General features: G+C 38.3%; 3 protein-coding genes across 4 annotated transcripts; all 3 read left to right on the top strand.

Annotated features, from left to right (window-relative positions):
• Nucleotides 1–35: 35 nt before the first annotated feature.
• LOC104592291 (auxin-induced protein AUX22) lies at nucleotides 36–2,570 on the top strand. Its single transcript, XM_010251581.3, has 3 exons — nucleotides 36–526; nucleotides 896–989; nucleotides 2,048–2,570. The coding sequence occupies exons 1-3, from the start codon at nucleotides 175–177 to the stop codon at nucleotides 2,184–2,186; spliced, it is 585 nt and encodes a 194-aa protein (XP_010249883.1). The 5' UTR covers nucleotides 36–174; the 3' UTR covers nucleotides 2,187–2,570.
• An 8,247-nt stretch (nucleotides 2,571–10,817) lies between these two features.
• On the top strand, nucleotides 10,818–12,619 carry LOC104592292 (auxin-responsive protein IAA1). Its single transcript, XM_010251582.3, has 5 exons — nucleotides 10,818–11,352; nucleotides 11,443–11,624; nucleotides 11,729–11,840; nucleotides 12,060–12,121; nucleotides 12,211–12,619. Exons 1-5 carry the CDS (start codon nucleotides 11,093–11,095, stop codon nucleotides 12,246–12,248), a joined length of 654 nt encoding a protein of 217 aa, XP_010249884.1. The 5' UTR covers nucleotides 10,818–11,092; the 3' UTR covers nucleotides 12,249–12,619.
• A 6,563-nt stretch (nucleotides 12,620–19,182) lies between these two features.
• Nucleotides 19,183–25,480, top strand: LOC104592293 (serine/threonine protein phosphatase 2A 57 kDa regulatory subunit B' kappa isoform-like). 2 transcript variants are annotated; one of them, XM_088893218.1, is made up of 5 exons: nucleotides 19,183–19,570; nucleotides 19,750–20,057; nucleotides 20,346–21,607; nucleotides 21,951–22,036; nucleotides 24,766–24,964. In XM_088893218.1, exons 3-5 carry the CDS (start codon nucleotides 20,453–20,455, stop codon nucleotides 24,815–24,817), a joined length of 1,293 nt encoding a protein of 430 aa, XP_088749344.1. In that variant the 5' UTR covers nucleotides 19,183–19,570; nucleotides 19,750–20,057; nucleotides 20,346–20,452; the 3' UTR covers nucleotides 24,818–24,964. The 2 variants fall into 2 exon arrangements, with proteins under 2 accessions (XP_088749344.1, XP_010249885.1); XM_010251583.3 differs by lacking the exon at nucleotides 21,951–22,036 and having other exon boundaries at nucleotides 24,766–25,480.
• Nucleotides 25,481–27,629: the final 2,149 nt, after the last annotated feature.

The raw sequence follows: 27,629 nt of genomic DNA on the forward strand, positions 1-27,629 counted from the left end.
CTCTTCTCTTGTATGTATAAAAGCTAGCCGTTCGGTCGATCCTCCACTGCAAAAACTTTAAACCCTGTATAGCGCGCAAGAGAGAAGAGAAGAACCAGAAGAAGAACAGCAAGAAGAAGAAGAAGAAGAAGAAAACAGAGTCGCAGGTGAAGGAACAGGCTCCAGGTTCCAAGAATGACGAGTCTAGGCCTTGAGATCACAGAGCTGAGGTTGGGTCTTCCAGGCGGTTGCCCACCAAAGGAGAAGAATGAAAAGAAGAGAGAGTTTTCGGAAATCGCCGAGGATGAGAACAGCTCCAACAGCGGCGGCGACCGGAAAACCCAAACCAAGACCCAAATTGTGGGGTGGCCACCGGTTTGTTCTTATCGGAAAAAGAACAACGTTCATGAGAAAGAAACTGCCAAAAATTACGTCAAAGTTAGCATGGACGGCGCTCCGTTTCTGCGTAAGATCGACTTGAACACCCACAAAGGATACCCCGATCTTGCTGCCGCCTTCGAAAAGCTCTTTGGATGTTTCGGCATCGGTAAGTGATCTCATCTCTACCGTTAATTCCTCCTCCTCTTTACATTCTGTACGTAGAAGAAGAAGAAGAAGAAGAAGAAGAAGAAGAAGAACCCTAGCCAAATTTTCAGTAATTAACCACGTGAGAAAACCCGTTTATTGTAGGATGTGACACGCGTCGTAGTAAGCACATCTAGGTAAAAACGAGATTATCCAATTAGGGGCACGTGTTTCATATTTATTGGTTCTCCAAACCATTAAAATTTGAAGAGGAAATAAATTGTTAATTCTAATTAATAAAATAAAAAATCATTTTAATTTAATTTTTAAGCAAAAATCTAAAAAGTAAAATTTAATTAAATTTTGCTTTTCAATTCTTTGTTCATGGCAGGTGGCGTTTGGAAGGACTCGGACAGTTCGGAATATATTCCCATATACGAGGACAAGGACGGTGATTGGATGCTGGTGGGAGACACACCCTGGGAGTAAGTTTATTCTCGCAATCAAACACCATCACTCTTTCAATTTAATATAAAAGAAAAAATTGAGGTAAATTTTGTATACACCATCATTGCGCTGGATAGTCAAATCAACGGCCTTGTCTTTATCTGGTGGGCCATGTACTCCATCAGATCATATGCCTTGGCTTATGCTCCGCCACATCTACCGGTTGTTGTTACATCTTTTCCTCACCGTCTGATCTCAATGAGATCCACTTGAGTACATGTAGGGCTCGTTTGGTTGGAACCGTAACTAAGAGGGTTGACTTTTGTAGACATCGGTAGACACATGACAGCTAGTTGTCGTGCGGGAAACTTTTAAAAATAAACTAAAAACAAAATAAACCAAATAATTGTTTGGCATTTTGGGTAGATGAAAGGGTTAATTTGGTCCAATTGCACACATTTCTATTCTACCTTCACACGGCTGCTTCCCTCGGTGCCTCACCTACCCGACAATGTAATAAAACGTAAACAAATTTCTCGTATATTGTCGACTATATGACAAATTTGTCCTTGTGGTACATTATTGGGCATAGATGATCTCTCAACCACAATTTCCCAGAGGATAGAAATTTTTGGTACAGTAGGTACTGTTTTCACAGTACGTATAGGTTGATACCTAGTTGTGACCATGAATTTTCATTATCCATGGATCCCACTTCGTACATATCTCATCAGATTATTTATCCCAGTTCCTAAATAGTCTATCTTTTTCCTTTTAACCATTTTTTTGTTAATTGCCAAAATAGCCAATTTCTTTTTTATTCATATATATATATATATATATATATATATTTTTTTTTTTTTCTAGAAAATTTGGAAGAGGCCTTTCGTCTTTTTTACATTGGGGAAGCTAAAAGTCAGTCAAAAATTGTTTGGTGAAAAAGATCTAAATGGACCTTCTTCTGCATGAAAAAGCCCACCCCCCACCCCAAACGTGGTTTAATAGAAAGGCATTAAAAGGATGAATTTGATAATGGATTTGTGTTTAGTTAACAAGAAAAAATTTACTTATAATACTGTTAATTATCCTTGTGCAGAATGTTTACTGAATCATGCAAAAGGCTGAGGATAATGAAGAGATCAGAGGCCAAGGATGTTGGATTGCAGTCGAGAGGCTCTCAGGGGAATCTTCAAGCACTGGTGTCTGAAGAAAAACGAGTTGAACTTAAAATTTGATCAGACTGCTTTCACTGTTCCTTTGGTCATTTCTGTTTCTTCGTTTGTTCAAATTACCCATTAGGCTTCAGCTGCTGTAGATGGCCCCAGAACTCAAAATGAGGGAGATCATTAGCCCTTCCCTATCATACATCTTAGTGTCATGTGATAGAATACATATATACATATATATATATATATGTATAGTTGCTTGTATCCTTCATTTTGAGATAAAAAAATAAATGTTATTTAGAATGTAATAGACAGAAAAGAAACAAAGGAAAAGAAAAGAGAGGCATCTTCATGGTGTTATTATGTTGTTATTGTTCTAGTGTGTGGTGGGTCATGTAGTTGTTAATTGAATAAGCTTTCTTATTAATTGAAGATGGAGTTTTTTTTGGTACATCTCAAAGTCTTCTTATGGGCATTAGCAAAAGTTATTTGTAAGCTTCAAAATGTCGTAATGTATTCGTACATATTGTACGATATGTATCAGTTTGTTAATTCATCAATACACTAAATACTAGGAATTAAGACATTTGACTATTTTTGAACTTTTAAGGTTAATACTGATGATGTAAGATCTGGTGCTTCTTGTTGATAGACAGTTCGGACGTCATACTAAATAGGTCGACTGGTCGAACTGTAAAAAGGTGATTATTAAAGTGTTTAAGTATCCTGATTCGAGGTGGACACTCTGATACTTAAGTTAATGAGCTGGTAGTTATTTGTAGAAAAACAAAAGAATTAGAGAATTGCGAGACCTAAATCGCACGTATTTTGTGAGGTTGGAGATACAGCCTTTATATAGGTTAATTGTCATGAGCCTCACAAAATACATCTGAGATCTCTGGCCCATCTGGTTCGGAGGTGATTTTCACACCTACTCCACGTAAGCGGGTAACTCCCCAGCGAGGAGAGGGAATTACCCCCCCCCCCCCCCCCCCAACAGTTGGTCCGATTCAAGACTCCTATATCATATCCCCTCAAACCAAATGGACCCTAAATCATGCAATACACACAAAATAATGTGTAATGTCTAACAACACTTTGAACCTTATTTAAAAATTACTTAAATTGAGGTTAAGCCTCGAATACTAGATTCTTAGGGGACTCAGAATTAACCCTAGAACAAGATGTCTAGAGGAATAATGTTATGAGAGAATTTATTTATATTGAAGCTAATTGCCCAGTGGTATTAAAGATTGAGGGCATCAATTAAACCAAAATTCTGAAAGGTATATAGAGAATTCATCATTTTTATATATGTATCTACCATGTCTACGGTCTACAACTCTTTTTCTTTCTTTACATGATAGAGACATAAAATAAAGTGAAACATATGGAAAGAAAATTATCCAGGATTTTCAATAAATGGAAATGATGCTTAACTACTCATATCACAGTGAGGTGATTGTCAAACATATTGCTTCTATCAGAAGAATTGAACTGATAAAGATTATTACTCATAATCAAGTCATTTATCATGCTAATTCCATGGATTAAATTTATGCTTCCAGTGTAAGAATTAAATTGATTATTGTTCATCAACATTGGACTCCAATTCTCTCTCTCTCTCTCTGTCTCATTACTATTACACTGAGAGTGACTAGGGGAATTTATCAATTTTTCTGAATCACAAGCATAAACAGAATGGCGAAAATTCATATAGTCGATCGATCCTATATATAGGAAGTCACATCTGCACCTCACAGAATGTGTATGAAAAACGTCTCATAGTACATCTCAACCATGTATTGGAAACATCTCCCAGTGACAACTAAGGGAGATGTTCTCAATGTACGTTGGGAAATACATGTGGGATATTTTTGGGGTGCATTCTGTGGGGTGCAAATGTAAACTCCCTATATATATAGTTGGGATAAGGCTTAGGTGATGGAGATGATGATGTTGATGATACAGCCATACAACAACAACAAATGCTATAGAAATGGGAGTTTATTATTATAAGAGAAGGTGGCATTGAATTTCAGTTACATAGAGTTGAACACTTAGGCTCGTTTTGTTGCATAAAAGATAGTGAATTATTAATGATTTCCTTCCAAAAAATATTCTGTATGATAGGAAAATAACATATTTTTTGCTTAATAACTTGGAAACAATATTATGAGTTGCAATATGCAAAATCCAAAGTAACTGCATTTACCCAGGTAAGTGTTTCCCTAAGTAACTGCATTTACCCATGTTCTTTTATTTCTCATGTAAATAAGGCAACCACCATTTTAGCCATAAAAGTCCATAATTAAAAAGGGTATTTTTGTTCCATTCAAGTGTTGGCAAGTTTAAGGAAAATAAACTTTCCCTGGTCCCCACATAAATCAGAAAAAAAAAACATGGGATTCTTGGTCAATGGAACTCCTCTCAAAATCTGAAAAAAAGAAACCCCCTTAATGGTATTACACAGCATTTTACTTGTAGTAAACATGTCATCATTTTGGGGACGCCAATTTCAGCTAAAAAATAAAAAAAATTAAAATATATCAACCATTTTCCATACATTGAATCCTTGCAAACCTTCCTACAAAAGGAAATAAATAAATAAACAAAATAAATTTTAAATAATAAGCGTGTGGAATTTAAAATCTCACGTGTATGCTGCAATTCTAAAATCAAATATGCACATGATTATTATTTATTATTACCAATAATAATAATAATAAAATAAATAGATATAATATAATATAATGCATATATTGAAGAACATATGATGTTGTTATAGAGTATTATTAGGGCTTCAATCCCTAGCTTTACAATAATCAAAGCAAACATTAATCGAAGCTAATTGGAGACCAAACCCTAACTGGTCAAAATAGTATTACTTCGCACAGAGAGAGACCAACCAATCCTGAATACAAAACCCCATGTTGTTATGTTGTTTATTTATGCACAGCAGAGGCCATATAGGACATGTCCACATGATCAGTCTCCATCGTCTTACCCTACCCTTAAATCCGAATACAGAATCTAATCTGTATTTAGACATACCTAATTTTTTAATATAAATTCATCTAACCTAATCCTTTTCTGATGATAATAATCGGACGGTCAAGATCTTTTCTGCCTATCCTAGTTCTTTTATTTGTTTATTTTGAGTCAACTTAGTGGTAGGTTGGTAATTTTGGGTACAAATTAAGGGGCAATTTGGTCTTTAGAGCTACAATTAATCCCTAATTCCAACGGAATCTCCCCATCTCTCGCACACTGAGCGGCTATAGATATGGTTGATGATTTGTCCGCCACGAATCAACTTCTTTAATCGAAAAATTATCACGTTAGTTGGGGAATTTCCCGACACTAATTAGTTAATTAATTGAAAAATCAATCGAAATATTTCGTTCACTGAGATTTTTCTTCTTTTAAGGATCCGTTTGCCGGTCTCTCTTTTCTCCATTGTTGGCCTTTTTTTATTAATTGTGATGATTAAAAAATCAAGAGAGCTTTGGTTTTTTTGGACATTGGTTGCCCACTCGGGAACCCGGAACTGTTTGACGGACTGGCCGTCCATTAAAAGAGATTTCAACTATCCAAACGGGCAAACGGCATCTTAGGCTTGCAACGTTTTGGGCAGTGACTCGGCTCAATAATTCTAGCCACGTGGCAAAGATGGTTCCGGGAGGCAATCTAGACGACCCAGCGCAACTCGTGGCTTTTCCAAAAGCGGTCAAGGAGGAAACGACAAATTATCTGCCACATATATAGACTGCAGATACGATCCACACAAGAAAATTTGGCTTACCCCACACGGATGGGAATATTGTCGCAAGAGTCCCATCAATAAGAGCCATTGATGAGATCAGACAAGTGGGAGGCGTCGAATATATCGATCACACTTTCTTTGGACAAAAAAGGAAAGAGGCCAATTTATTCAAATCAGGCATCGAAGACGTAGCGGGAGACGACGTTCCACAGTGAGAATGTGAGATTTGCCTCATCTAATCAACCACACCATTCTGTTCTATTCAATTTTTGTCATTTGCTCAGCGGGGAAGGGGGCCTCGTATGAACACGAATAAAGCTAAAATATCTTGTCTGAGCAAATATGTCATGGTTGGATTTCTTCCCAGAGCCAAACTGCCCACACGGCCACACCCAAACGGCCAAATTTTTAACAAAACAGTCTTTCTAGTTATTGATTTGGGATTTACGTTTAAGGGCCAGTTTGGTTTTTAGGAATAGGAGTAAGGGTTTGGAATTGGAATCGGAATTGTCATTCTGATTTCAATTATTTGATTGGAAAGAATCAAAATCTCATTTTCATTATTTCATCTTCGTCTTTTAAAAATGAAATATCATTCCAACTTATTTTAATTTCCTTTCCAATTTCTGTCAGAACCAAACAGACAATAGAAACAGGTCATTATAATTCTGACTATAGACCAAACAGACCTTTAATTTCAAGCTTTTGAGAGTTGGTTAGGGATTAATTAATGAAGACAGGAGAACCGAAGTTGGGCAAATGTGGGAATTGGACTGAAAATGTTCCTGTTCTTCACTGATTCCTTCATTGACCTGAGGCATGGCCCCGTGGCTTCCACGTGATTATCAGATTCCCCAGAACCAGAAGGAAGAGGTTGTTATTTGTTGTTTTGTGGACTTCTCCAAGTCTATTATTAATTTATTATTTGGTGTCTGAATCGGTGCAGAAATTAAAATTTCAAGCGAAATGATTACTCTCCCACGATTCTAATTCCCGATGTTGGAAAAGATGCAGGGAACTTGGGACCCGCTAATCAATTAAGTGCACCCTAAGCAGTGCAGAAATGGCAAAAGGATCCGCTACGATGAATTATTCCCACATAGCATTATCAAGATGTTATTATGAATCAAAAGCGAGATATTCCTAATGGATAGTTATAATGTTTCGTGGGTAGAGATGTAGGAAAAACTCCTGGATAGTAGACTTGAGCCCCAAAAGTGAACATATTTGATTATTTGAATACAGCTTAAATTTTTAATTGAATGGTTTTTTGAGATAGTATCAAATTCTCTCTCACCATTATCAACTGCTTTAATGTTTGATTCATGTCGCCTAATTATAGTTAATTAAATTTCAGCATAAAATATTAATGAATGGGTTTACTCTTATTCATGAGTGAATGGGCATGTTACAGAATATAAACTTATTTGGCAACTTTCCTTATAAATTTATAACTTTTAGGTTTAAACAATTTTTAGGCTCCATTTGAAACGACTAAAAATACAAATATGTAGGGGATGTTTAGAATCATGACCCTTTTTCAAAAAAATGGTGCCATGTCGGATCCATATACGCATTTTAATAAATGTCCATGTATCTTATTGTTTGGTTCAGCCAATTATTAAAAAATCGGGCATGCCTCAAAAATCTGGACCCCACCGATGCATGAAATGCCAAATTGATGTGTATCCTATGTGGTCTTTACCTGTCAGTATATACATAAAAAACGGTAATGAAAATCACCTTACCAAACAGCCTAATGTTGCTCACTGCTTACGTAGTAGAAGCATTTTTTTTTTTGTGAAAAACGGGTTTTAGAAGCATGGGTGTTTTTTCTTGAAAATCGGTCCCAAAAAGCACCCATGCTTCCAAACACCATGGTAGAGTTCAAAACTTTTAAATTTTGTATATATTTGTATTTGTACTCGTTTCAAACTAGGCTTAGTTTGAAAAGAATACAAATATAAATATAAAGAGTTCAAAACCCTGTATTTTGATTTTTTTGTATATATTTACACTGTACATATTTCATATTGTATTTATACTCTTTTCACATAGAACCGTAGCTAAGGTTCAAAGTATCGACACAGTCCTATATGCCCTACCTGCATATAGACCTATATCAGTGTTTTTTTTTAGTTTTATTTATTTTTTAATACCGGTTCAAAGAGGTCTGTTTAAGTCCCGGCTACTTTTTGAACTATGGTCTAACCCAATACCCCCTAGAGGAGCGTATCAAGAAGCCATCGGCATAATACATATCGATACTTTAAACCTTGGAAGTAGCACAATTTATTTACACTGATTGCAAAACTATGATAGTATATGTGATTTGGATGCAAATTTAGATTTACTTTTGTTTCAAATTCTATCTTAGTTTGTTTGGTTGCAATATAAAAGAAGTAAAATCCAAAATAAAACTAAACTAAAATTTGCTTTGATTTTTCATTTACATTCCCATACATTTGTACTTGTAAGAATAAAATTGCACTTCAACCAAAGACACAGCCTTAATAACACCAATGTTACAAGAACAGGTGCCAAAATCTGGCCCAATTTGGCATGGTTCATTTCAGAACGGATTTGATTGGCACAATGGCACCAGCACCTCGGTCCAATTTGGCAGTCGAATTCTTAGTGGGTGTGAACACCGGTGCTGATTTTAGTTTGTTAAGTAAAATATAATAATATATTAGAAGCCTGATAATAAATTATACATAAAACAGTAATATACTCAAATATTTGGTTTAATTTTTCCAATCCAATTGCACTTGAGCACTTGTTCAACATTTTTTTTTGGGTAGTAGACCATAAATTCTTAGTCAGTTGTTTAAAAGGAAATATTCTTTTTGATTGGCCAAGACTTACTCTATACTTCTAGAATGTGTCTCAGTCTAGGGCTACAGAAAGCATAATTATGACATCGGGCCCCTCGTATATCGCCATCCGCTCAGGACTCGCGTAAGGATGTATGACCCATTTTAATTAATTCAGGTCTTATTTTCAATGCTTTTCTTTGAAAATTCTCCTCAACACTCCCACCATCCAATTTTTGCATTTTATAATCACCATATAACAGTCATATTTCAAACTTTCTCTAGTTTCTCCACGTGGGACCCATTCCCTAAACTGGAGTCATTTATTTAACCCAACCCAACTGCTGAAAGTTTAAATACTGAATTCTTAGCATCCGTTTGGGAGGGTTGAAGTGAGCAGCTTTTTCATACATGCATTGAGAAGGGATAGCCGGTGGATAGGTAGGAGTGGAACAAAATGAGGATTATCGGTGCACACTTAATTAGAAATGATTAAAGTGCTAATAATTTAAGGTCTGTGTAGTTCGTAGTTAGAATTGGAATGGCTTATTCCCATAGTCTGTTTGATTTAAACATGAATGAAAATAGAAATTAGAATCAATAAGAATGAGATTTCATTTTCAAAAAAAAGGCAGGAAATGGTCATTCTCTCGTATGAGTAAATATCATTTCAGCAAAAATGAGAATAAGATTCTAATTCTATTTAACCAAACAGTTGTAATCGGAATAATCCATTCCGATTCCCATTCTAAACCCCTATTCATGTGAATCAAATGGGGACTAAGAATTTGACATTAAAAGAAATAAAATGGCCAAACATGATAGACGTAACCAACCCCCACCCCCATGTAATTGGGATAAGCCTTAGAACAGCCTATCAGTCATTGTTTGGTGAAAAATGCGAAAAGTCCAAATCAGGTATCAATAAAGTCATTTGAAATTTTGAATGGCTGTCTACTTGAGCCTCTTTGAATAGGTTACCTGAAAAAGGCAGATGAACCAGCTTAGCCGAGTTCCCAACTGGGAGGGCTGAGGCATAGTAACTCTTGGCTTTTCTGAGGTGCTGCACTCTACACAAACAACCTTTTTAAGGCCTAGTGCGTTTCGTGTTACCTGAACAAATGATTCTTGGGGAAATATTATCTGGATACTCACAACTACAATGTTTGGTTCGGGAAACATTATTTAAGTAAGGTGAAAAAATCCATGTGATTTCAGTTTTCAGCTTATGGGTAACTTATCTACCCTCCAAGAGTTTTGAAAAAAAAAAAAGTTTCTTTGGGCCCCCATGGCAACCGCCCTCATTTTTACCCGAGATCCCAAAACAACTGAACCAGTTTAACTGAATATTCAGTTAAACGCTCCCAAACGGAGCCCTTAACACGGAAATGCTGAATCGCTCCTTGACCTCCAATCTAGAGGTCCTGGACAGACTCGGTCTAGCGTGACTCGAAAGACGAAGCCTACTTTAGTAATTAAAAAGAATATAAAGGGGTGTTATTCGAAGATAATGACAGTTGAATACAAAATTGAACAACGTAGTCAGGAAGGACTCGATCCCGAAGACCCCTAAATCCCGGTCACCGACCCATGATTAGGCCTGCGCTTTTGGTTACAACTTACAAAGCCGCGTCCCGGGGCCTCGACTCAGATGTACACGTGTCAATCCCATTCATAAATCCCCGTCCGCTCTGCTCATTTAAGAGGAAAAGTTAAAGAAGAGAGACACGTTGCCGACATGCCAACACATTCACATGCACCTGGCGGGACCCACCGCTATTGGGACTGCAGTTTCATGCACATGGGCTCATACTAAAGTTGACCCTCCGCTTGAAAATACAAACTCGTGGTCTCCACCCGCTTTTCTCCCCCCTTTCCACTGTAATGATGTACAACATTATTGAGAACCCGACTACTTGATCGAAATAACCTCGGTCCCCATCGTATCAACTGACGGTCCAGATTGGGGTGGGGTCTACATCAGGTGGATCGTGCAGGGTTCTACAAAATTCCTGCATGTACGTGTCACATGTTAGTCCGTGCCCATTTGGTTAATACGGGAAATATGATAATGATGTATGGTCTTATAAGAAAGGCTGGATCGAAACAGATTGAACTAACCCGACAAGGGCCTAAACTCCAAAGCACCCAACATAGCGCTTGTCCGCTAAGTGAACTAATCCCAGCCGCTCCTTTCATGCTTACGTGTCAATCGTGAAGTGGTTGATCCCTATTTGCCGGCAACATTCTCCCATCGATATATACCCAGCACGCCCAGCAACCCAGCTGATCAAACGCTCATCTTTAGGCTTTACCTCCACCCCACCGTGAAGAAGACTTGAGAGTTGAGAATTTGGGAAAGCTCGGCCGAATTCCTTGCACAGAAGATCAGAATGTCGCCGGAGACGGCCAGGAACCCACCGGAATCTGAAGTCACTGGCCTGAATTTCAAGGAAACAGAGCTGACCTTGGGTCTACCGGGTGAATCACGGACTCAGGCAGAGATTGTTTCCAAGAACAGCAAGCGTGGATTCTCGGAAACCGTTGATCTGAACCTCGGGAGTTCGAGTAGCAGCGAAACACGTGGCAGAAGTCAGGTCGAAGAGCAAGGGGAAAGTGAAGCCCCCTGTGCAGGGAAGCCTCCAGCTTCAAAGTAAGATCCCGAGATGCGTTCATCATCAACTCTTCTTCTTCTTCTTCTGTTCGATCTATGAAGCATTAATTGTTTGATTTGTATTTTTAGGGCACAAGTGGTTGGATGGCCACCAGTGAGGTCGTTCAGGAAGAACGCGTTGAAGAGCTGCACGTACGTGAAGGTGGCCGTGGACGGAGCACCGTATCTACGGAAGGTAGACTTGGAGACGTACTCCAGCTACCAGCAGCTGTTGAGCGCTCTGGAGAATATGTTCACCTGCTTCACCATCCGTATGTATTTTAACCGTATATGGATTTCGTACACCGTATATACGCTGTAGAATTACGGAAATAGACTCGAACAAGGGAGATTAACTTGGTTTTGTATTTTGCAGGTAACGTTCTAAACGAGAGGAAGCTTATGGATCCCGTGAACGGAACCGAATACGTTCCTACTTACGAAGATAAGGACGGAGACTGGATGTTGGTCGGAGACGTCCCGTGGAAGTAAGTTTCCTAAAATACCCTCGCCGGAGTTAGAGATTTGACCGAATTAACCCTGTCTTTTATTCTTCTTATTATTAAATGAAAAATGCTTTAATTTCTTTGCTTAGATGCGGAAGAAACCGAGCTGTAAAGCACCCACTCGCTTAGATAGTTTTGTTTGTTTGTGGATCGTTTCTGACCAATCGATTTACTTTTGTTTTTTCTTTTGGTCGAGTGCAGAATGTTCGTCGCATCATGCAAGCGTATTCGATTGATGAAAAGCTCAGAGGCAGTCGGATTAGGTAAATTTCTGTTTACTTTCATGTTGTCTGTTTCTCTTGGTTTCGTTTGGTTGGTTGAAATAGTAATTTTTGTTGTATGTTTGGTGCAGCTCCAGGGACCCCCGCACAATCTGCAAGCGCGTCGTGATCAGAGAAAGGAGCCCCCATTGGAGGGCATTCGTCCTTTGTCTGATACAGTAGAACTTGTACAGATATTGTTCCAATCGTTTTTTTTTTTTTGTGGGTTTCTTTTTTTTTTCTTTTCTGTTTCTGTTTAGTTTCCTTTTATTGGGGCCTGGGGGAGTCTTGATTAACTCGGAGGTGGAGAAGGAGGAGGGATGGAAGAGAAATAAGGAGTTGAGAGACCTGCCTGTAATTATGTATTCTTATGTTACTGGTGCAGCTACTGTAGTCTAGTCGGCTTTTCTAGTTATAACTCCAGTCACACTCTTCTTATACTAAGGAAAAGAAATAAAAAGAAGAGAAACTGAGGAAAAAAAAGGTTTATTTGATTCATAATTTTTTGAGTAGCTCATAAGATGCAAATCAGTTGACTAAAACAGAACGATTTCGTCTCTTTTGTTTCAGGTTCACGACACAATGTAGGATCTACAAATCAAAGATAAATAATAAAATGGGTTAACGTTTGGATCGTACGATCGCTCTAATTCTCTTTGATGGTTTAGTCGTCTGAAGTTGAATTCATAAATCCTGCGTGTAATAGCTAGGAAATTTTAGGTTCAAGAGAGCCGTGGGCACATGGCTGTGAATTGATCCAATCGGTTGTAGGATCGGGAGTATCAGAATTCCATCTAAGTTAAATTAATACTCTGCTCCGAATATAATCATGTCATTCTTCTGATGTTTATACCAGAGAGAAAGAGAGAACTATATGGATTTAGGCTGTGTTTGGTTTGATAGAAAATAAGAGAGAGAAACAGAAAGCTGAAATTACTTCAGAATTTTTCCTCAAATTTCTTTTTTTCTCTTGTTTTCTGGCAGACCAAAGATCACAATCAAATCCAGTAGGAGATCAAGGGACTGCTATTCAATGTTCCAGGAGGTTGAAAAGTATAATGAATGTTTATTGGTTTATTTGAGATATGCATCGGGAGTCATACAATCATCTTAGTGGAGCAAATAAAACCCGGGGGATTGGACTTTGGAACCGTAGCTGGATCTAGTTAGGGCCACCTTCCATGTTGGAAGAACTGAAATCATCTTTATTAAACTCTGTTTTCCTAAAGGCTTTATAATTACATGCATTAATCAAACTTTCCGTCACAGGCTCTCGGCCCTGATTAATCAAGATGGATGCAGATGAGAGCATTAGCTGTACATGTGCAATCAACAATGAGCGGCAGAATTCTCTAGTGTGGTTCAGTAGGTTTGTAATGCTTTTTGCATCTCGGATCAAGGAGGCGTTGAAAACCCTCTTGGAAAACTAGGGCTCCAACTGTTCCAGGATTCATCTATGATCTATGCATCAATGAAGAACAGTGTTGGAGCCATCCAAATTTGCTTTAGTTGCATTATGAGGGGCGTAGAGATGAACCTTCAAGTTCACATGTATTATGATGAACACTGTTTTGTATGTTTAAGGAGGAGGATACAGCACTAGCAAAATGGGATTTTTCTTGGAGGGGAGGTAGGACTCCTCTACTGCACAGAAACCTAACTTTGGCAGGTTCAGAAGAAGTGTTGGGAGGCCTCTGAGCTGGAGCCTTGGGGAATTTAGGCTTAACATGCCAAGCCACATAAATTTGTGTGTGCTCTTTTCAGTATCACCTTTGATTTTTATTTATTTTTTGTTATTTATCTATTTTTAGGCTCTGTTTGGGAAGAATACAAGTACAAGTTCTACAAGGCTTTGCAGTGAACGTATTTGTATTTGCATTTTTTACAAATACAAATATGTAGGATATAAAACCTTGTATTCTGTATTTATTTGCAGTTTTGCACTGTATATATTTATATTCCTTCCAAACTGAGCCTTGGGGAGAATACAAATACACAAATATAGGTGTAAAACTTTATATTTTGTATTTTAAACCTTGTATCTGTACTATACATATTTATATTTATGATCTTTCCATACTGAGCCTAAATGCCATACTGCGACCATGGTCATTGCTGGTGCTTCTATTTTGCATTAGATGGTCGAAAGGAGTGTTGAGACCATGGTGGAAATAAATGAAACACAGGATGGATTGAAAATTTCTCCCCCACAGCCCCACCTTCCCACCCCTCTTTCAATTTCAAAAATAACCTTGCACACATGAACAAACCCGTGTTACTTACACATAGGACCCACATGGCCCACACTACATGTGGACCATATATATACATACATATATATAGAACATTGACATGTTCACTCGTGATTGATTATGTACCCATTACACAGATCTGTCTTGCAGTCGATCTACTCTTACATATCTGCCAAAGTAATAATACAGAGCCTCTGCAGAGTAGAAGAATGCATATGGAAGGGTTATATGCCAAAAGCAAATTAACCCAAGCTAAATTTAAATCGAGGAAGTGATTTGGGCACATCACACACCCTAACTATATTTAGGGAAAAAAACCTACATGTTTTAAAAAGAACCGGCTCACTCCCATAAATCAAATATATTAGAATATATGGTGGGATATTAACCTGAATTTAGTAGAGATTTACACCATCGAATCTAGACCAAGACTCCCAAAATATTCGAATCTGAACCACTCAATTACATGCTCTATATCTTAGGGTTTAAGGCCACAAAACTAAACATCCTTTTCTTGATTAGGCCTTTAAGGTAGGGATAAGGATCCATTGATTGGTGGGGTCACCCTCTTTACTTCTTTAACACTAGGCAAGCTTTGGCCAGTAGAAGAAAGGATATTGGGTGAAGATGGAATTGATCGTCTGTCCTATAACCACCCAATGGATAGACTTCACCACTTAAGCTAGATAGACTCGTTTTTTATGTTTAATTGGTGAATCTAGTCTTAGAGATAATGTGATGGATGTAGTTTCCGAACAAAGAATGGTACTGATGGGTACGCCTTGTTCCCTTGAGAAAGAGACGTGATGGAATAAGCCCACCGTACTGGCCCATTGTTTTGTACTCGGATTGTTACCATGACCGACAGAATTGATCCACATGGCCTTGGATTCTATGCCACAACTACCTTTATATACTAAACTTTTTCAGCTTCCTAATATTTAAACAATTATCAGAAGTTTTTTAATAGGGCTCCGTTTGTTTTGATTTTAAAATTGGTAAAAAAATTTCTGGGTTTTGTGATGAAAACAAATTAGAAGGGGTGGAAAATAAGGTTGGCAGAAATAATTACTGTAATGTTTCAGTCTGAAAAGTTTTGTATCCATTTAAAAGAGAAACAAGTGCTGCCCAATTGTCTATTTTAATTGATGAAAAGTCTTGTTCACTGGTTGGTTTTATAAGGACATCACTATGCTTTTCTGCCTCTGTTCTTTTGCAGCTTTCATAAGATTGTGTTTGGTCTGATATTTATAAAAAAAAAAAAAAAAATAGGAGAGGAATAGAGAAGTTGAGGGAAAATTCTTAAATTTTTGTGAAATTTCTCTCTAAACTTTTCTACCAAACCCATCGCTGCCTAAGGGGGAGGGGCAATGGAGAAACTTAAAGCTTCAATTGCTCAATGGGAGGCCTTGATTGGACCGGAGCTTGGTAGATGAGTAGGGCTGATGGGTCAGAATATGACTAGCTCAACTTCTTTGATGATGAGATACGAACTTGCAACCTCTTTCAACCTTACTGGACTTACCAACTTGTTCGTCCTTTCTTGCCATCGATCCATGCATTATTTATTTATTTATTTATTTTTGTGAGCTGTGTGTTCAATAAGAAACAAAAACATGAATAATCAGGTTTGAGGGAGCTTAGATTGCCAAGGATCTTAACCTGAGCTCCCATCAAATTCTGGTTAGTGCTACTATTTTTGTTTTCAAATTCTTAATCCAAATTCACCTTGTATCAGTTGTTAGATCTCGTGGACTTCTCTTTCTCATTGTTCCTAAGGCTGTGTTTGGTTGCAGTGCAATTATATTTGCATTAGTACAAATGTATGAGAATGCAAATGAAAAAAATGTAAATTTTGGTTTAAATGTGTTTTGGGTTTTACTTTGTTCTACTTTTGTGTCTTATTTTACTTCATTTTTATTGCAACCAAACAAAATAAAGTGATATTTGAAACAACAATAAACCAAAACTTGCACCCAAATCATTTGCATTTCCATAGTTTTGCATTAGTATAAATAAATTTGCACTGCAACCAAACACAGCCTAAGGTTCTTCTACTTGTTAATCAGTGCAAATCTGAATGCAATAATAGTAAAATCTTGGGCTGGAGAGTGTAAGAGCACAGGTTTGAGTCTAAGAATAGCCATTTTATGCAAAAAAAAAAAAAAAAACCTTTTAAACCAATCGGCTATTCTACTGTTTGATCCTCACCGCCTCCATTATACTCAATTAAATTTTAGCACAAAGGTATGAGTGAACCTGTGCTTGTCTAGGCTTCAAGCCCAATCGGCTTTAGCATAAAGGGGCATGTTAGAAAATAAAAAACTATTCAAGGACCTTACTAACATCTTAAGCTTTTATGTCGAACAGTTACTTGACAAAAACACCAAAGATTAGGACCATACCTGGTCTACTCTTACAGTGACCCCATACTGGGACCAACATTGGGCAATGACCTCAATAAATATTATACCCAGTTCAAATTTTCATCCATTTGTCTATTATATACAAAATTTGCACCATCTTTCTCCTACTTTGATTCTCTCTCATATAAAGTGCGATGACATCATTTTACTTCTTTGAAAGTTGAAACAAACAACCTTTCTCTTTGTATTTGTATTTGTACATACAAAATATACATATTTATATTTGTACTCCTTCTAAACTGAGCTAATGGGAATGAAATTTGCGGTACAAACAAAAGGGAACCTCACACCGAGAATAAGTAGAAAAGGAGTATCCTTGGTGTGCAAAGTTTACTGGATGAAATTATTTATCAGGGGTATTTCACGGTCCAAAAGAATACATTCTATATGCATTTCATGAATTGGATTTGATCTACATACAGACTATGAGGCCATAATCTAAGCAAAGCAACTATAGACTTGAGCAAAGAGTTAAAAAGAAGATGAAGACTGACAACTATAGAGACTGGAGAGATGGAAAGCTTGAGAATCCTCCTTTACTTATTTTAGAGGTGTCCTTTCAACATAGCTGGAGCTACAAGCAAATCAAAAGCAACAGATTAGACCACCCAAGCTGGTTTGATTCTGCTTTTCTTTTGCACAAACAATCCCTTTGTGCCAACTCCATCTAATGGTGTGGTTGTTTTGTTCTTTGTACAATGAGTTACAGGTCCTATTGGACAGGATAGGCTTTTAAATTTATTCCAAGCACAATAATACAAAATTATTCTTGATAGAAGACTTTACATTAAAAGTAAATAGAAAGTAGCAAGATAGCATGGAAGTGCTTTTATAATAAGACAAATTATTTTTGCTTTTGTTAAAATACTTGAAGGTGGGAAAGAATACCTGTACCTGTCAAGGAAGAACAAATGAACAATACTTGCTTTTTAAAATATACCTGTATTAAACAACCCTTTGCTTGATAGTCAACACTAGCGACTCACGGACAAGTGTTTTAAAAATTGACATCTCGATGTTGACATGGAAAGCTAGTTTGGTGACGGGTTTGACGGTTCAATCAAATGGTTCACCCATCTGATGACCCAATAGTTGAGATGGTCACTTGGCGTCCCCCAAATATAGAAGAGGTGGTCCAAATCTTCGTGATAAGGTCAAAGACCTCATGTTCTTGCACCCTGCTCTGTCCCCACCCCTTTCCTTGTATTGATGTTGTGGCTTTAACTCCCATGTGGACCAGACGCTACATGCTAAACATAGTCAGTGGGTTAGTGATAGGTTTGGTATGACTTATGAGGGGCCATTACTTGACGTAATGATAAAATTTTGGACTGACAAATGTGAGAACACAGGTTCGAATTGGAGAGTGGGTTAGAGATAGGGTGCGACATAAACTGTAAATCATAGCCTTAGATGTATTATTGTGACCCCACCACGACATCATTTCAGTTAATTCAAGGTGGGGCAACATCAATGGGCTTTGATTTTATGGTTTTAGCGCGGCTAAAATCATGTTGTAGCAAAAATAGATACGAGGATTACTTTACAACCAACTTAACATCGAGTGGATTTGCAAGTTGCAACTAGATGGTTTACTAGGGAATCGATTTGTCAAAATCTTTTCCTCGAGATTATAGCCTCGTAGCATTCATCAAGTGTGCTCCATAGCACATCTCAACCATGTATTGGGAACATCTCACCATCAAATATTCTTAATACACACTGAAATCTGCATGTGGGGCATGTGTTGGACCCTCTATGTGGGGTGCCGCTCTGAACTCATATGCAACTGTTATAACGTTGTTGCCATGGATATGTCAAAAATCAACTTGAAAATCACCTACTGATTCCTGAAGCCATCTCCCAAAGCAGGCAAAGCTTCAAGCATCACCCTAAATGAAAAGACCAAATCAACACTAACTGATTTTTCTTGCTGATATTTTGGGAGGCAACCTTACCGAACAGGATTTTTGAGAATCAGCGGAAGTGACATTTTTTATTTTATAAAGTAGAAGCAACAAATCGGTTTCTTCAACCAAACATGGAACACCCCCAAAAGGACCCGAGTCCTGGTCAGCTGTCGGCATCATTGGTTGAGTCTACTTGGGCTTGGTCTGGCCGGTTGATGAAACTAGGTTCCGATGCTGGGTAAACCCGGGTCATCCGGTCTGATCCGAGGTGTTCACCTAACCAGAAAAAAACAGTTAGCTTCAAATGGAACAAGGAGGTTGGCCAGAATGTCAACAAATAAAAGCGGTTAAATCCAGCCGGATAACTGAAAAGGACAGAATTCCCAATCATGCTTAATCCAAACAGATGCCCCGAATTTATTCCACGCTCACTATCAAGTAGGATGTTTCTACTCCACCTTCTTCCTCCGCGGAATTATGAATTCCTGTTCGATTCCGTGGCTTTTTCTGATGTCGTGACTGCAACTGCATTATTTTATGAAATCTCTCCCAAAGCCAACTCACCGGATTTGATTATGCCGGCAGTGACACCGACGGGCTAACCTCCTCTCCGAGGAGTAGGACGCAAGCGTCCATCATGTGTGCGTAATCATGAATATCAAGCCAAGGGGCTCATGTTAGCACCACCCATGTCCCACTGCTTTCCTTTTGTCGAGAATAGCTAAATGCTATGTTTCTAATTTGCTAGCCCGCTAGCCGGAAACGGGAATTTTCCTCTACCAATAAGGCAATAATGTCATGCTAACATGCGCTGATGATTTCGCAGATCACCGCCGTGTCTGCCTTCGGATTACCTAATTAGTAGTAAGTACACAATCGGCGCATCTTAGCAATCTTTGTCGATTTCTTATTTTTTTTTAAAATTGTTTTTTTTTTCTATTTTTCTGAAATCTGGCCTACCACCGAACAACGACTCTTTCTTTTTTTTTTTTAATTTAATTTTTTTCTTTTTCTTTTTTCTGAGTCGTACCTGTTTCTCTCAGAAAATGTCATCAGTTCTCTTCAACCGAGAAACACTTATTGATCCGAGTTCATGGAGGTGGAACTTCTCAGAAGCTCGAAACCCTCAAGAACCTTCAAATGCCTGTGAAGACTGAAGAAGTTCAACCTCCGACTCTGCTCCGCTTCTCGTCGCATTACCTGTGTTGTTCTTAAACCCTGAAAATTTTAGGATGGTGAGTTCCGGATCCGTTCCTGAGATGGATGCCTAGGGTTTCTTACTCAATTTCGTTTCTTTGCTCGAGATCCGGTTTCTTTACAGTGGTTTCGAACCTCGAACTGCGAAAAGCAGGTATTTTTTACTCTTACTTTCTTCTTTTCCTACTTTTTTTTTATGGCGTTTATCTGATCATGTGGCATCTAGGGTTTTCGCATCAATTTTGAACTTTTCGCATGTTTATGAACGTTTTGCGCTACTGGGGCGTTATCCATGTTAGCAAGATCCAACTTTCTCTCATAAAATTCATGTCCATCACAATGATCTAAGCGTTATGTTCCAATGGCGTTCCAGATCTAGAGTTCTGTCCATTGAATTAGCTGCTTTGGATTTCACCTAAGGCTTCTATTTTTTGATGACCAGAGGATTAGGTTTCTCCGGCGGTTCTTTCCCGGCCTGTGAAGGTTTCATTTATTAAATTAGTGGAAATGAGCTTGATCTAGGCTTTGTCTTTGACCAACGTCGAAATCATGCTGAAGCAATTTCTCAGCAGACTTCCTCGGAAGTCAGCCAAATCTGATGCTGCTGATACTGCTGGGAGCAATTCTGTTAACAATGCCGCCACTACCGGCAACGGAATCCAACGTACAAACAGTGGGAACGCTTCCTCAGGCAGGTCAAGTGCTGTTAAAAAGATGTCTTCTGCCGTTTTCCCAGCAAGTGTCATCGCTGGAATTGAACCACTTTTATCTTTCAAGGACGTTCCGAATCCAGAGAAGCAAAACTTGTTCATTAGTAAGCTGAACCTCTGCTGCGTGGTTTTTGACTTCAACGATCCAAATAAGAATACTGCGGAGAAAGATCTGAAACGTCAAACATTGATAGAGCTGGTCGAATTTGTTGGTTCTGGGTCGGCCAAGTTTAATGAACCAGCGATATCGGCAATCTGTAAAATGACTGCCGTTAATCTTTTTAGGGTTTTTCCTCCTAATTACCGGTCCAATTCGACTGGTGGCGAAACTGAAGATGAAGAACCAATGTTTGATCCTGCTTGGTCTCATCTGCAAATCGTGTATGATTTACTGCTTAGGTTTGTAACTTCTTCTTCACTTGAAACAAAGATAGCAAAGAAGTACATAGACCACTCATTTATCTTGAGATTACTTGAGCTGTTTGATTCGGAGGATCCAAGAGAAAGAGATTGTTTGAAGACTATCCTGCATAGGATTTATGGAAAGTTCATGGTTCATAGGCCCTTCATCCGGAAGACTGTCAGCAATATATTTTACCGTTTTGTCTTTGAAACAGAACGTCATAATGGAATTGCTGAGCTCTTGGAGATTTTCGGCAGTGTAATTAGTGGGTTTGCTTTACCACTGAAGGAGGAGCATAAGATGTTCTTGTGGAAGGCTCTGATTCCTCTACACAAGCCAAAATGCATGGGTTCTTACCTTCAGCAATTGTCCTATTGTGTTACACAGTTTATAGAGAAGGAGCCCAAATTGGCAAGTTCAGTGATAAAGGGGTTGTTGAAATATTGGCCTGTAACAAATAGTCAGAAGGAACTGATGTTTTTGGGTGAGATGGAAGAGGTTTTGGAAGTAACAAACATGGTAGAATTCCAGAAGATCATGGTCCCCTTGTTCCGGAGGATTCGTTGCTGTCTTAACAGCTCGCATTTCCAGGTAACTGTTATTTCTTTTTCATTTTTGTTTGTATTCTTATATTTGTTATACTTTTTTCTTTGTAAGCTAGGAATTGCATCTGTTTCTAGCTTTTTATGGCTGTTCTACAAGGTGCCATCCAACTTGCTTTCCCTCTTGTTGCAAAATTTCTGTTCTGGTTTCTAGGAGGAGAACCTAGCAAGATTATGGTTCTTATTTGCATGTCAAGTCCTTTATACTTTCTTCAAAAAAAGGCATTACGCCTATTAAATTGAAGACTTAAATGCATCTAAAATATTTTACTAGACACCATCAGTTTCTATGTTTGGTATGTTTTTCTAACATGCAAACTTTTAAATTCTAGAAAAGGATCTCCTCTGAAGTTTTGGAGTCTGAATGGTTAACTAGGAAATGGGAATTGCACTGGCTTCTTAAAGTATTCAGTAAACGGTAATGTCTACATCCTGCTTTAAGATCAGCCAAATTGGAAAATGTTCACACTAGGTCAAAATGGGACTGTTTATTTCATCAATTGGATTTGTTCAAACATGCCTTTTGTATAGGTGCTATAATAGCTAAACATTTTACTCCTCTCTGGGTCGACTTTCTTTTTTCCTCAAAAAATAATACAGTCGAGATTTTGTGTAAGCTCTTGCTAATGTATGAGTTACTGACTTACTTCTTCCCTTTCAATCCGGATATCTTCAATGCATGTTAGTGGCTCTGCCAAGTCTTTTTTGATTTATTGGTCTTGCCAATTTCCTGCGGATTAAAAGCTCCACTGTAGTAAGTGGAGCTTTGGGAGTGGTGGACAGGATACAAGGCATAACTTCTGACATATTTTGCAGAGTGGCTGCTCCAAGCCTCAAACCTGTTTTCTCACACTTGTTAACACAAGATTTTACTATTCCACAAAGCAATATATATCCCCTTTATAAAATAAAAAATTGGAACGTAACATGGCGACTTCTTTTCGGTTTCTGCCTTCTGCCTTCCCTCTGTTAATGGATCAACCACCCTTTGGTGGGGTAGGGGTAGCAGAAAAAGTTCCTAGCCGCTTGGCCTGTAGTCAGCATCTAATCCATTGCTTTAGGCGCCAGCACTTTCAACCATTGGTTCATTGTAACATATAACTAGTTCATTTGCTTTCTTTTTTTTCGGGTGATCAACTGGAAAATGCAGGCTAATTCAAAAGGGCGCCCCTTGTTGCGGTTTCAGTTACAGGGTAAAATTGTCCTACTTACTCATGAAGTGCATTTCCCACATTCAGTTCTTGCATAGGACAAATAAAATGTAGAAAGCAAGTTCCATGAGACAGCAACTGTTCACATAGGCTATGGAAGACCTCAATGTTAAATTTCTTAAATTTCAGTTATTATTCAGTAAAAGTGGTAAGTAAACCCAGTGGAGTTTCTAGCAAAAAGTTTCAGGATTTGAATAATTGGTAGATTTGGCTCTAGATAAACAATCAATATAATCATAGTGAACCAGATGTGGGTTTGGATTGTGGATTATAAATTTAGGTCTTTTATGTGGATTATCATGTTTGAGAATTTGGGTGGAGTCACACTTAACAAGTGACCTAGTATAAGGCTGTTTAAAATAGTACAAGGTTACAGAAAGAAACGAGTCAGTGGGGTTCCAGCACAAAAACTTTGGGGATTGAACAATTAGTAAATATGAATCATGGATGGTAAATAGATATTAGGTTCGATTGTGAATTCCAGAAGTTGAGAACTGGGGCATCCCCATTCCCTGTGTCCATAAAGCAATTATTTGGTATACTGTACATCCTTGGGACCTGAGTGTTGGGTGCCTAGATTTCAAATGGTTCCCTTTGGGGTTGTCATGTATGGTTTGGATTCATGATCAGGGATTCTGCAGGTTTTCCTCAAGTAGGTGAACTAGTCGAGGGATACAATAGGGTGCCATCCAAGTTTTCCAAGGATAATACAGCCAAAAAAAAGCCATGCTTTTCTTCTCATGCCCTTTTTTCCAAGTTTTCCAAGTACTAGTAATGCTGCTGCAGCCTTTTCTGTGAGAACAGTGATAAAAATGCAAATAGTGTCCAGGAACGAAATTTATACATGCAGCTACATCTGAGGTGTCTCTTGGTAATTATGTTCACAACCACCTGTGGTTTCTGTTAGAGGTATGCATGATGCTCTTATATTTCCAAATGAGAACTATTGTTTGGTTTCTCTGCAGTCTTTTAGAAGTTCAACATTTGCTTCTTGCAGCTTTAATGCACAAGTATTTTGGAAGCATCTACTGTAATCTTTTAAAAAGCCCTTTTTCCTATTTGTTTTCTGCTTTGGTGGTTGACACTGAGAATGTTGAAGATGTGATTTGACCCCAGGTCTGGGGTTTGACTCCACCAACACTACAAACTAGGTTAGGCATAATCCTCTCTATTCAAAGGTCTTCTTGCTGATAATTAGTTTTGGGCAATATTCTTATTGCAATTGGCAATAATGGATTGCGATAGACTTTTCCTTACATTCGTATCTCTGTTCATGAATTCATGTCACTTGAAATGACATGAGTTTCTGCCTTGAAATACTAAAGAAAACTGAAGTGAAAAAGATCTCTTGTTCAATGTGAATTAAGTTTATGTGTTGGGCTGCATTAATTTTTTATAATTTGTCAGTTTTCTTTTTTGTAAATTGTTTATATCATAACAATTTAGCAATTGAAAGGATGTGGATAGGATAATCAGTATATCCTCAATTTAATTTTACATATTTTACTGTTCACTGATTTTACATTAATTTTCCCCAGAATCCAACTTCTGAAATAAGTCTTTCAGTCAATTACATGAAAAGCCTATGCCAACTCTCTCCATTTCATTTTTGATTGATGGTTTTGATGTCAATTAGTTGGTCATAAACATAAGAAATTGGTTTGTCAAAATAAACAAATAAACATAAAGAAAATTGGGATTCATTTTATTGGACTTCAACTAGCAACACCTAGCAACTTTTCCCAGATATTTGGGGATGTAATAGGATGGGTAGACTTTCTTCTGGTTGACTTGGCAGGAAGCTTCTGTTTCTAGCATACGAGTTTTGGAATCAAGTTGCCGAAGCATGTATTGGGTGTTGGGTCTTGAAGCCAAATTTCATTGGTGCATCAGTAAAGAAATGAAGTTAACCTTTATCGAATACTGATTATTTCAGGTGGCTGAGCGGGCCCTCTTCTTATGGAACAATGAGCACATTGTCAGCTTGATCGCACATAACCGGCAACTAATCCTGCCCCTCGTCTTCCCAGCCCTGGAAAAGAACACCAGGAACCACTGGAACCAGTCGGTTCTCAATTTGACTGTAAACGTAAGGAAAATGCTTTCAGAATTGGATGATGAGCTTGTTCTTACATGCGAAAGCAAGTTGGAGGAAGAAGAAGCAAATCAAAGGGCAGCAGCAGAAAAGAGGAGGCTGACATGGGAGCGCTTAGAGAATGTTGCCAGCATCCAACCTATGACAGGGAACACAGCAGTTCTGGTCACACCTGCAACGGCCGCTATTGCCTGCTAAATTTTAGTTTAGCGGTGTTTTTCATTTGATCTTAGTTATTTCCTCACTTGCTTTTGTTTTTGGGGCATCCAGATGAAATGTGTTGGTACAGAGCCTTGTTGACAGGATTGAGGGCTCAGTCCTTGAATGAGTGCTGCCTGGGGGCATTGTGATGACCCAGAGAAACAATGGAAGGCAGCCCAGGGAAAGAGTCTCTGGTTCTGTCAATTGAATGGCGCCCAATCATCTTATATTCTTATTAACAGCTATTCTCACCCTTCATTGTTTATGGATGGGTTGTTGTAAGTTGCAACTCTCTGCTTCAAAATGGTCTTTCCTTTTCAGGTGGTAAATGAAAGAGTTAGGATCTTTTAATTGCTATCGATCTCCCATTAAAAAAAGAAGCATCTTTTATGGCAGCATACATGTGAACGGCACGAGCATCAAATTCATAAATAACGATAAGTAGTAAGCATTATTTGAGAGATTCAGAATGTCTTCTGGGTTTCTCTCTGGTTATTATTATAAAGCATGTGATGTGCGAGTACTGAAGAGTTCCAGCTCGATGCCAGATCATATGGCTTTTCAATTTGATTTCTCTTGGTTTTAGTTCTGAATTCTGATCATGATACGGCATATTAGCTTGGAATCCGAATTTGATACTCACAGACCACGCCTCACACCAACCTCGTAGCGTTTTCACTTTTCAGCCTTGCATTGAGAAAGTCTCCATACTAATATTGTCATTCATGAAATGATATTACATTGTGAGGTTGGTATGAGGTGCATTCTCTGGACTACGTATCTCCTGCCCACGAGTACTCTACCCACGCCACTCAGAACATTTTATCTCCGTGCATTGGGAACATTTCTTCGTGCATGATAAAATGTAAGAGGATGAGATGTTCCCCATGTGTAGCTATAATGTTATGTGGGTAGGTGTGGGTATTATTGTCGTGGTAGGAAATCTGGACTGTAATGTTATCTAGGTAGGTGTAGGTAGAGTTGTGGGTAGGGAATCCAGACTCCATTCTGTGAGAAGTAAATCCAATTTCATCCAGCTTGATACGAGGAATCCATTTACAAAATTGGTCTTCACACTGTCCAAGAACATCTCCATGCTTCATTTTTTATTCTTTTCTTTTTTCAAAACATTACAAGGTATGATTGCTGGCGTGGCTCCAACATGGTGGAACCAAACATTTCCACACATTGATGTTACTATAATGAACATATTTGTGTATTTAATCCATCTTTAATTATTGTAATGATTGAATGTGTAAATTCAATTATTACTTTCCACATCATTTAATCCTTTTTCATTAAATTTTTATTATTAAGATATTAAATCTCATTTTCTCTTATTAAATCTTATATTTTAAGTAATTTTCACTAATAAATGTTATTAATTAGATCTATGTCAATATTTTTAATAATATTATAAGTTAAAAGTCGGAAATGATGAATCACATACCATACCATATTTCCTACTTCTGTTTTCTCTTTTAAATTTATTCTTTCTGTGTGCGTGTGTGTTTTTTTTTAAATATATATATAGATGGATTATTGCATCCGGGAATCTTAGCTACTAGATTTGACTTCGACCCCAAAAAGAAATGCATCGCGTATGAACATTAATCAGATAAACAAATGAAGTCAAATGAAAACTAAACCAGAAAGGAATCCAAATTGAAGTTTTAGATAATAAAAATGCAAGTACTTAAACCATTTGTTTTTTTTTTTTTTTCAAATTAGGAACCTTGAAATCCAAGCAAAGCCTTTGTTTCTCCCTATAAAATGCTACATTTCACCATTTATAAAACAATGGCTGCTGTTAACAATATTGGTTTGTATTCTTCTCTCTTTACGTTACCTTTATTTGTTATTTGTATCTGATGAGGGCGGATTTGGCCCTCCAATGATATTGTGACATGTGGTACCTCGGAACAATTAGATGACACCTAGAACCACTTAGACAACAACTTGTCTTAGCCAAGTTGATGGTGTCCCACCTGGCGGCTGGGCCCAGGCGCCGAACTGGTGGCCTGGCCCAGACGCGACTTGGCGGCCTGGCCCAGACGCGACTTGGCAGCCTGGCATAGGCGCTAATCTGGCGGCCTGACACAGGCACTGACTAGCGGCCTGGCCCAGGCGCCGACCTAGCAACCTGCGAGACGTGCTCGCCGACAAATTTGGCCTGCATATCCTAACACTCCCACGATCCTTGGAAGTTGGCCCACGTGTCGAACGATCCGGATGGTGGTCAACATGCATAGTGGTTGCCTCAAGAAATCTCGAACCACTTAGACGACTTCTCGAAAATCTCGGATGCGGTGTGTGAAGCCCATGCCAAACAATGCCTATATAAAGGCACCAACCCCAATGGCATAGGGGGGGCAAATAAGCATATTCTAGCTCTCATACTTTGTGATTTTTAGCTCGCAGTCTACTATGAGAGTACTGACCTAAGCATCGGAGCGACATCGCCGGGTTAGCCACCCCGGGTCCTCTGACATTGATTCCTTGCA

This window comes from Nelumbo nucifera, chromosome 8 (assembly GCF_055504915.1).
Source record: "Nelumbo nucifera cultivar China Antique chromosome 8, China Antique-T2T, whole genome shotgun sequence".
Classification (NCBI taxonomy): domain Eukaryota; kingdom Viridiplantae; phylum Streptophyta; class Magnoliopsida; order Proteales; family Nelumbonaceae; genus Nelumbo; species Nelumbo nucifera.

Excerpts from the sequence above, each read along its gene's own strand:
- LOC104592293 (XM_010251583.3), top strand. The coding sequence starts at position 20,453 with ATGCTGAAGCAATTTCTCAGCAGACTTCCTCGGAAGTCAGCCAAATCT. Across the intron at positions 21,608-24,765 it reads TTAACAGCTCGCATTTCCAG|GTGGCTGAGCGGGCCCTCTT; the intron begins GTAACTGTTATT and ends TGATTATTTCAG.
- LOC104592292 (XM_010251582.3), top strand. The coding sequence starts at position 11,093 with ATGTCGCCGGAGACGGCCAGGAACCCACCGGAATCTGAAGTCACTGGC. Across the intron at positions 11,625-11,728 it reads GTTCACCTGCTTCACCATCC|GTAACGTTCTAAACGAGAGG; the intron begins GTATGTATTTTA and ends TGTATTTTGCAG. Across the intron at positions 11,841-12,059 it reads GTCGGAGACGTCCCGTGGAA|AATGTTCGTCGCATCATGCA; the intron begins GTAAGTTTCCTA and ends GGTCGAGTGCAG.
- LOC104592291 (XM_010251581.3), top strand. The coding sequence starts at position 175 with ATGACGAGTCTAGGCCTTGAGATCACAGAGCTGAGGTTGGGTCTTCCA. Across the intron at positions 527-895 it reads CTTTGGATGTTTCGGCATCG|GTGGCGTTTGGAAGGACTCG; the intron begins GTAAGTGATCTC and ends TGTTCATGGCAG. Across the intron at positions 990-2,047 it reads GTGGGAGACACACCCTGGGA|AATGTTTACTGAATCATGCA; the intron begins GTAAGTTTATTC and ends ATCCTTGTGCAG.